At 48.2% G+C, this 10257-nt stretch overlaps 1 protein-coding gene across 1 annotated transcript; it reads left to right on the forward strand.

Moving 5' to 3' along the window:
• Positions 1-261: 261 nt before the first annotated feature.
• Positions 262-5006, forward strand: Fgf23 (fibroblast growth factor 23). Its single transcript, XM_036181956.1, is given in 3 exon segments — positions 262-384; positions 4565-4897; positions 4899-5006. Coding segments are annotated over 3 exon segments (564 nt in total).
• The last annotated feature ends 5251 nt before the right edge of the window (positions 5007-10257 follow it).

Consider the following 10257-nt stretch of genomic DNA (forward strand, 5'->3'; position numbering starts at 1 on the left):
TATTAGAAATGGCTTATGGTAGTGATTATTCAGGTTGAGAAAAACCTGTAGGTACACACACACACACACACACACAGAGAGAGAGAGAGAGAGAGAGAGAGAGAGAGAGAGAGAGAGAGAGAGAGAGAGATGCACACACGAGGCTGGAAATTTAGGTTCTCCCTCTTATCTAGCCCAAGCCTCCCCAGCACTCCTGGAGGTCAACAACAGGGCGTATCCCCTCTTCCCAACCTGGAGCCAGTACTCACTGTAGATGGTCTGATGGGGTGTGCCATCTACGCGGCCATCCTTGTGGATCTGGAGGTGATAACTGTTCCTGGCTGTAGCCGTGTACAGATGGGTCAAGCTGCCCCAGTTGGAGCCAAGCAGCGGGGAGGTGTCCAGGTAGGCTCTAACAGTGCCCCAGCTGCAGGCGCTCCACAGAGCACCCACCAGGAGTCTGAGGCAGGTCCCCAGCATTGCACTGCTCTGAGTGGCTAATGCTGAGCTTGAAATCTGATACTCCCAGACAGGCCGGGACCTTGCTGGCCTTCCTCTCTTCCTAGGAAGAAACTGAAAACTGGAGGTGGGGAGCCAGAGCTAAATTCCCTCCTTTTTGCCCTGGGACTTTTAAAGGGTAGTGGTATGACATCAAACAGGAAAAACAATGCTGCCACATCCTCTGTGTTGTAATCACCCATTCGAAGAAAAAGCCCAGACTTCTTAGGCTTGCGGAAGGCACGTCGGTTCCAGGCACACACATACACGCACGCACACACCCCTCAGCTTCAAGCCAGTGCTCCCAAAAGTGAAGAAAGCGTGGGCAAAAGTTATCTATGACCGTGGGTCATCCGTTGACCTGTCCCACTTCCATCAGGAAATGTGAAGGCAGCCAACAGCCTTTAAAAAAAAATAGCAACACATCAGTCACCCGCCTCCTCAGCACTGCTCTCCTTCAGTGGTCTCATTTTGGTTTGCTTGGGCCTTTTACCTCCAAGTATGTGTCCAGAGCTACTCCTGGCTGCTGCATTAGGCAGGTGTCCTGATTGATACAGAGATATGTGACACCACCAGACTAAAGAGACCCTCCACACACATCTCAGGAAGGCTGTGTGAGGTAGAGGCAAGAGCTCAGCACCCACCCACCCCATTCCCATTTGCAAAGACTTCAAGACAAGAAGAAAGGAAACAAGGTCTTGAGGTCAGCAAAAATGGCACAGTCTGGCTTCTCAGTTTCCCTCGTTTGGGTGAATGCAAGGAACCAAACCGGCAATTATGGCTTTGCCGATAGGAAGGAGACTCATTCAGAGGATTGGAACAACACCGCTGGCTGAGCAGAGGGGTCAGAGGGCAGGAAGCATCCAGGAGCTGCAGGACAAGGCATCTCCACAGCCAGTGTCTGCACACTGGGACCTTGTTGTGTGAGCGGCTGGATGCCTGAGTGCAGAAACTGCTCTCCGCACACCCTCTGTGGAGGTGCATCTGATGGGGGGCTGTGAGGGAGAGGTTGCTAGGACTAACACATACAGTCCATTGGAGGGCAGGCTGCTGTAACAAACACCACAAAGACATGACCACAAGGGGAGTGCTGCTCACTCAGTGTCTCAGTTTACTGAGTCCCTACCGTGGATAGGTATACCACAAGCCATCAAAGTTGATGTAAGAGAGAGCAACATGGGGGAGCAGGTAAAGACAGGTAGTCATTGTGTAAAGCACTGGTTGAGGCCAGCGGAGATGCCGGTCCCACTTCTAGTTGGGTCCAGGCTTGAGTAGTTTACAGAGCATTTTCTTGTCGGCTAGCTCTCTGAACTTCACTGCAACTTTGTAAGACATGCACACCAGACTATTAGCATGTCTTATATATGTATTTATTATTAATTTCCTTATTTACCAAGACAGAGTCTCGGTACGCAGCTCTGGCTGGCCTCAAACTCACAGAGATCTGCCTGCTTCTATCTTCTGATTGCTAGGATTAAAGACATGCTCACCATAGCTGGCCCTAATTTTTTTTTTTTTAATGTGTAAATGGGTGTGTTGCCGTGTGTGTGTGTGTGCTCATGTGTGTATGTGTGTGCAGCAGCACCCTCAGGGGTGTTCCTTAGGAGCTGGCTACCTGATTGTTTTGAGACAGGGTCTCTGATGGCGACCTAGTATGTGCCAACTACGCTAAGGCCCCCTGATCCTCCTGCTTCTCCTCCTCCAGCAGTGAGATTACAAGCTTGTAAGTGGGTCCTAGGCATCAAGTGAAGGTCCTCATGCTTATGTGCTTTGCCAACAGCGCTATCTTCCCAGCTTTAGTATTTTAATGTTATACATGAAGAAACCAAGAGCTGGGATGTGTCTTTCCGAAGTCACAAAGTAATACCTGGCAAAGTTAGAACAAGGTCTACCAATGCCCCAGATGCTTCTCCAGGAAGAACCACCACTTATGCTCACTGAGAGACCACCAGCCCACTTAATCTCCTGCTTGTTTTTCACTGTACTGGCTCATTTAGTAACCCTGTCAGGAGGCAGCGATTACCTTTATATACATAAGGAAACCAAAGGGAAGGGGCAAAGTCACGTGACCAAATACAGACGGCCAATGCACAAAATGAGCAGTGATGAGCAGGCTGGATCTCCTGAGCAGGCTGGACTCTGGATCTCCTGAGCAAGCTGGAATCTGGATCTCCTGAGCAGGCTGGAATCTGGATCTCCTGAGCAGGCTGGAATCTGGATCTCCTGAGCCCTTTGGACGATGCATTAAACTCCCATAGCCCATAGGGCCAGAGTTATGTGACCTACCCTTGGTGAGAAAGAACAGGTTGGAAGAGATGACTTTTTCTCTAGTAAACCAAGCTTCCTCCCAGGATACGTCTTTAGGGAATATGTGCGTGTCACCCCAAGGTTGATAAAAGTTGCCTGACGTTTATGTCTGAGTCTTTTTTAATAATGACCACAAGAGAGAGTGGAGGCACACATCTGTGTTCCCAGTGTTTTGGAAACAGAGGCAGGAGAATCAGGAGTTGAAGGTCATTGTCAGCTATGTAGAAGTTGGAGGCCAGCCTGGGCTACACGAGATCCTGTCTCAAAAGCCTAGTAAGTGCCTCCAGCTCCTGGCGCTGTCAGACTGGGGTTATTCTTAGAGTTGGTTTCACTCTGCAGTGGGCAGCTGCTGGTGCAGGGACTCACAACTGGTCGACGTGCTGAGAACAAGAGACTGGGTGCTCAGTGCTAACCTGGACATCTATATGAACACCCACACCCACGAAGGCACAGAGACCATCACAGAAGAGAAGGTGGAAAGAACTCAAGAGCTGGAGGGTGGGGAGGAGTGCTGTGAAATGCTGTCTTCTAGACCAGACACAGCTATAACACTCACAAACTCATAGTAACAATGGCTGCCTGTACAAGGTCAAACCAACCAAACCCCCAGCATAGAAGGGATAGATTTCCAGGCCTGCCCCCTTACTGAGGAGCTGTTGGCAGGAAATTGTTGCTGGAGGAAGGAAAGTCATTCTTTTTTTTTGGAGGATGTGGTCACTGATAGGTTTCCCATGTCCAGTGAATGTTCCTACATCTATGCACATAAGGGCAACACTAACTGCACTTGAAGAGTTGTCAAGGGAAAAGATATGCTATTAAGTTGAGAGGTGTTGAGAGAGATAAAGGGAGCTTGAGGGGGATGGTGGAGTAAATATGATCATAACTCATTACATACATGCATGAGATCATCAAAAATAAAGAAAAAATTTAAAAAGAAAACTTCAACAAACATAATAGTAGTAGAAAAATTGTTCATAAATATAGTAGAACGCCTTAGCTAACTAATTCTCTTTCAGACAGAAATGCCAATTTCTCAGAAACATTTGCTGTTTGGCAATCCCATGTTTCCTTTTCCAATTAAGAATGGTAAAGGTCTGTGAAGTTCCTGTGAGCCAGTTCATGGCTACTGAGAGTCTTCTCTGGGAAGAGAGATGAGAAGAGGGAGTCAGGAATAAAGAACAGAACACATATTCTTTAGGGCTTTCGATACTATTGAGAAAGGCTCTGCTCACTCCCAGACTCTGCAGGAGTGCCAAATTAGCAGGATGTGGAAGAAATGCTAAGGGCATTCACACAGGCAAGGCCATCAGAGGAATAGTGCAGTGGTCTAGCTTAGAAGGAAGGGGAGAGTTGAATAAGCTTTGCAGGAGTGACAGAGAAGGCTGTCACCCACCATCGCTGACTGAGTTCCTGGAGAGACCATGGGAACAGAGCTCCTGGTTTTTTTCACTTGTCTTATGAGGGAGTGGTGTCCACAGACTTTCCTGCAGAGAGGCTCTGGACACTTACCAGCAGGGTTCTGAAGGCAGGAGCCTTGTTTAATCTAGCCGACCCTGAACAAGAGGAGTGTCACCAGCTCTTTCTGGGCCCTGCTCCCGCAAGCTGGACTCCAGACCAAGGTCCTTTAGACAGTGCCCTCCAGGGTCCTTACAGCAGCCCCTCTCCTAAAGCTGGAGCCAAGTTCAGCACTTTCTTAAGAGGGAAGTGAGGGACTGGGCTAAGCAGTACCCCTTTAACCTAGCGGCGGCCTTCACCCCCTCGTGCTCCCCTTCCCTTCCAGCATCACTTCAGCCCGGAGAACTGCAGGTTCCGGCAGAGGACTCTGGAGAACGGCTACGACATCTACCTGTCGCCGCAGCATCACTACCTGGTGAGCCTGGGCCGCGCCAAGGGCCCCTTCCAGCCCGGCACCAACCCGCCGCCCTTCTCGCAGTTCCTGGCGCGCAGGAACGAGGTCCCGCTGCTGCGCTTCCACACCGCGCGGCCACGGCGCCACACGCGCAGCGCCGAGGACCCTCCCGAGCGCGACCCCCTGAACGTGCTCAAGCCGCGGCCCCGTGCCACGCCCGTGCCCGTCTCCTGCTCCCGGGAGCTGCCGAGCGCCGAGGAAGGTGGGCCCCGCGGCCAGTGACCCACTGGGCGTACTGCGCAGAGGCCGCGGGGACGCGCGCGGGGGCGCCGGGGGCGCGGACCGCTGCCGCCCCTTTCCCAGGTTCGCCTAGGCCACCAGCCCGGGCGGCCTCAGCCTCCATCCTCTAATCGGCTCAGGCCACGTGCAAGGTTGGAAGGCTTCTCTCCCTTCCTTTTGGGCCTGAGAGTCACCTGCGAAAGTCCCAGCCCGGGCACTACCGTTTGGAATGAGACCCAACAGAGGGAGGTTGGAGAGATGGCTCAGAGGTTAAGAGCCTGTGCTGCTCACGCAGAGGACAGTTCTCAGCACCCACAACTACCTGTAATTCTATCTTCGGGGAAATCTGATGCGTCTAGCCTGTTTGGGCACCTGCACTCACATGCACATACCAAACACACATACACGTAATTTATAACGTTAATCTGTTTTAAAGACCCTAACAGTAAACTAGACACCTGGCTTTTATTTATTTATTTTTTTTAGCTAACAGTTATACTAGACACTTGGTTTTTATTAGCCTGTCTCTTGCCTAGCATTCTTGTCGATCAATTAGCATTAAGAAACAGTGGTTCAGAGTTCACACCTTGATCACAGGGAAGAGGCCATTTCTACAGCTTTTTGTTATTGTTCTGGGACCCACATGGGTTTTTGAGTTTGAGCGCCTTAACGGCTTCACTAGGCAAGTCGAAGAAAACACTGATTTCTTCTTTCTGGAAGAGCTTTCAAAAAAGATTGGCAGGAGGCCGACAAACAGATGCAAACCCGCGGTGAACTGAAACATGTTCCACGAAGCTCAGTCTTCCTGGAGATTGAGCACCCTTTGCCAGATTCGCAGAACTAGTGCTGACCCCGCTCCATTCCCAGCTCTCTGTGATAGGACTTCCTTTTCTGCTGCCCTGGCTTAGCAAAGTCCACCTTGCTAGGGAGGTTTGCAAAATGCAAATGCACGAACTCTTTCTGAAGACGCATTTTAGTGAAAGCCTCCGCCAGCGGCTTGAGTTGTGATGTATTCCAGGTGAATTGTGAAAACGTGCCAGGAAAGGAAGAGTCCTTGAGACTTGGGGCTGCTCTAGGTTAGGTTTTCTGTGGACTGGGTGAGAGGGGATGGGGATGTCTTTTTTTTTTTTCTTAAGTGAAATGGGGTCCAATGGGTCTAGCTAGCAGGAGAAGTCTCCAGCAGGAGCTAACCCAGAAATGGAGGCTACTCTTGGGAACTCTTAGGGCAATAAATGAAGATACTTTTCAGTCATCCCAGAAACCCCAGGGCTGTCCTGGGGCGACACCATGAACAATAAGAAAGCAGGCTTTGAGGCTCTGCTCTCTTCTGAGCCTTAGCTGGTGATAGACTTCAACAAAGGGCCCCCCTTCCTCCCTCTATTTAAATGAGCACCTGAAAAGTAGAATCCTGGCAAAGCCCATTCACACAACTTCGTGGTTTCCACTGTCTTCATGTACACAGACTTAGAAATGAATCCATTGTTTTTTTGCTTATCAGAGGAACATCAGGTAATGTGAAGGACTGGATCCGACTCTGAAATACTAAAACCATCGTCCATAGCAGTAGATAGCATACACCCCAAACCTTTTCTCTGCTGGCCTTCATTTCCTGTTGGGAATATGGGTCTGTACAGTAGCCACCAGAGGCAATTACGTGGAAAAACCCTGAAAGAACTGAGTACCAAACTGGTTGTAAGCTCACACACTCAGCAGCAAGCACTGTGGGGCTTTCTTTTTCACAGAGCCAAGGTAACCCTGTACTTTCTTAGGGCCCTTCACACGTGGCAATATTTATTTATTTATTTGGAAGATTTTTGCCTATCACTCTATATTTATAGTTATTTATAAAATGTAATGCCCACTTCTTTCCTCCTGTTTTAAATAAAAATAACATTTCTTTCAGCTTCCGTTTCTGAAGCCCTCTGTATGACTGCATCCGTGTATGTTGAGATGGAAAATAAAAGGGAGACATTTGGAAGATCTGGAGAGAACACAATGGGGAAAGGCAAAAGATTTTCAGAGTCAAAATTTCTTCCATTTACAAGCATATTCAACAATTTTAATGGATCAAAAATGATGAAATTATATCAATATTGGGTTTCTGATGAACCAAGTGATTCCTTGGAAGATTTTTAGTTTGAAAAAGACACACTGGACCGGGCGGTGGTGGCACATGCCTTTAATCCCAGCACTCGGGAGGCAGAGCCAGGCGGATCTTTGTGAGTTCAAGGCCAGCCTGGTCTCCAAAGCGAGTTCCAGGAAAAAAAAAAAAAAGACACACTGGTATAACCACCCTGAAATCTCATTAACCAGATACTGTATCATATCATATCAGTTTTCCATCACTATTAACTAATATGTAGCATGATCAGTTTACAAAGATAAAAGGCTGGAACCATACTTGGGAAGTTCTAGTCCACAACCCAGAGGACCACTGCCTTTATGTCTATGGTAGACAAGTCAGCACATTGTTGTGGGAGCCCGTGGCAAAGCAAAACCACTTACTTTCAGGCTGGTAAGGGAAAAGAGGCCGAGGCCTGGGGAGTCTGCACATCCCCAGTTACCTAAGGACATCTCATGAAGCTCTGCCCCTTAAATGGCGCCACCTTTCACTAGCACCAGGCCTTCAACACCTGGGGGGAGGGGTTATGTTTAAGCTATAAAATAAACCCCAAGCATATATTCTTAACACAGACAGCTACTGTCCTGTGAGGTGTGACAGTGGGACTGCTGGGCAACACTTCTCCTGGGGAAACGTGAACAAATGTCTATCCACTCCAGTTAGGGAAAGGGAGTTGACAACAGTTCAAAGTCCAGCTTGGTGAACCCATGAGTTTCTTGGGGTTCCTCATAGGAGTAGAAATAACTTAGACAGCTTGTCACCAAAGCCAGCATGGGTGAGGACTCAGGAAAGCTGGAGATCCTCGGTTTGGAGAATGCCTCTTCCAAGCATCTCAGCTGCTCTGGTTTTTGAGCCTGGGGACTTGTTAGAGTGACCTGCTTGGAGATCCTTAATGAGCACAGAGGATGCAGCATCTCATTCAAGTGCCATCCTTACAGTGATGGGCTGTTTTTATGCAATACTTGCATGAAACAGGGAAGGTTGCCGGAGTCTGCTATAGTTTAGATTTCAACATCTCTTGAAGCCCTAGCTGGAGGTGGCAAGACTTTAGGAGGTTTTAGGTCACTGGAGTGGTGTCTTTGAAGGGATGGTGGACTCCAGGGCCTTGCTTTCATGTTTGACTTCTTAGCTTGAGGACAGAAGTTCCACTCTGCCCATTTCCTGCCATGAACTGTTGCCTCACTATAGCCCCAAACTATAGGGCTACCCGGCCATGGATTAAATAGATGAGCCCAAAGGAAGCTTTTTTCTTTCTAAGTTGATTGGTTCGGGTATTCTGTCACATTAACAAAAAACCAGCAGAGTCCTATCCGTTTTTCAGACTGATGAGTGTCCCATCTGTCCTCAATTAAACCTGGGGAGACTCACCTAGGAAGACCCTTCACTTAAGCTATGACTTACATTAACAATGTGGAGAGACACAACAGAGGCATTTAACTTACAGATTTCATCATGTGTACATGTAAATATGCATATGTGCAAATGTACATAATACAAAATATATTAGCCTCTTCTAAAACAAAGACCAAAATATTTTGGACTAACTTGAAAATTACACTTACATTTTAAAATGCACAGGGGGCTGGAGAGATGGCTCAGCAACTAAGAGCACTTGTTCTTAACTGTGCTGGGTTGTTTCCAACACCCACAAGGTGACTAACAACATCCTTAACTCCAGTTCCTGGGGGAGGGGGAGATCTGGAGCCCCCTTCTGGCCTCTGTGAGAACTAGGAACACACACAATACATATACATACATGCAGGCAGACACAGTACATACAAGCATGCAGGCAAACACTCACACACATAAAATAAATCTTTGAAAAAACAAGAGGGGGTGGAAGGCCGCACAGCAGTTAAGAGCACGCACTGCTCTTCTAGAAGACCCAGGTTTGGCTCCCAGCACCCAAATGGTGATTCACAGTTGTCCTTAGCTCCGTTCCAGGGGACATCTTCTAACTTCCACGGACACCAGACATGCACATGGTAGGCATACACACATGAAAGCAAAACACTCACAACAAACTTTTTTTTTTTTTTTTAAAGAAAAAATGCACAGCCAACTCGAAGATTTGTGTGTAACAGGGTCATCAAGTTACTTCTGTAACTCATTGGGACAGTCGAGAAAACCAAGCAGAAACTATAAAGCAGAGGGTCACCATTGAGGGGAATTGTCCATACATGTGTGAGGAAAAAACAAAGTGCGTGGGCTTCTCAGCAGCTGGAGGAATTTATTAGCATGCAACCCTGGTTTTCAGTTGTCGGGTTACTAAAACTAAGGAAGACAGCATCAAGTGTTGGCAAAATGCTGTAATCAAGTGCACTGAACGCTGACAGTGGGATGGGCGAGTAACATGGGTTCAGGGTGTCATTTGGGTCAGACAGGATCTGGAACCCCAAGACCCTGCACAAGAATGATACAGTGAGACTTCCTGGGCAGTGTGGGGGTGCACACCTCTAATTCCAGCATTGGGGAAGGTGAGACAGAAGCATCCTGAGTTTGAGACCAACCTGACATACATCATGAGACTGTCTCACCGGCCCCCTGCAAGACTTCCCTGTGACACTGTGCCTACAGAATACTGAACAGACCTAAACATCCATGATAAACAAAAGGTGTGTTATTTATTCAATAGAATAGTGGTTACAATTAAATAGATCCATACATTCCCAAATAAATAGTGTCCCAAACAATATGGGTCAAATGAAGAATACAGACAATTGGGTATTTGTGTACATTTGAAAGGCATCAGAACAATACTGCTACCTCATTCACACCGAGTAAAGTGGAAAGAGCCAGAGAACTTTGATGTGGTAGCCTGTGCCTGGGCAGCACTGGTGCAGGCTAGGAGGTCTCTACTCACTGACATTGGGCTTCTCTTTCTTAAAGGGCAGGGTCCCACCCACCTGTGTGTTCTTCTTTTCCCAGTGCTGAGGATGGAACCTAGGCCCACTGAGTAACACATGGCACTTCCGAATCCCTTGGGTTTTTATACCACTTTCCTCTAGTGCTCAAATTCATGCCAGGCCCAACACGGGCAGAAAACCTGGGTAGTGCTGGGCACACCCAGGAATGGTGTGAACACTGAACTTGATTGCAAAGCAGATGCCAAAGGGAATGGGAAGGCAGCCTTCACTGGACACTCAGCACCTCTCCTGTGACGTGAGAAGCCACGCAGCCATCTACCCGGTAACTCAAAATTGACATGTAGAACACTTCATTC

The sequence above is a fragment of the Onychomys torridus genome, chromosome 3 (genome assembly GCF_903995425.1).
Source record: "Onychomys torridus chromosome 3, mOncTor1.1, whole genome shotgun sequence".
NCBI lineage: Eukaryota > Metazoa > Chordata > Mammalia > Rodentia > Cricetidae > Onychomys > Onychomys torridus.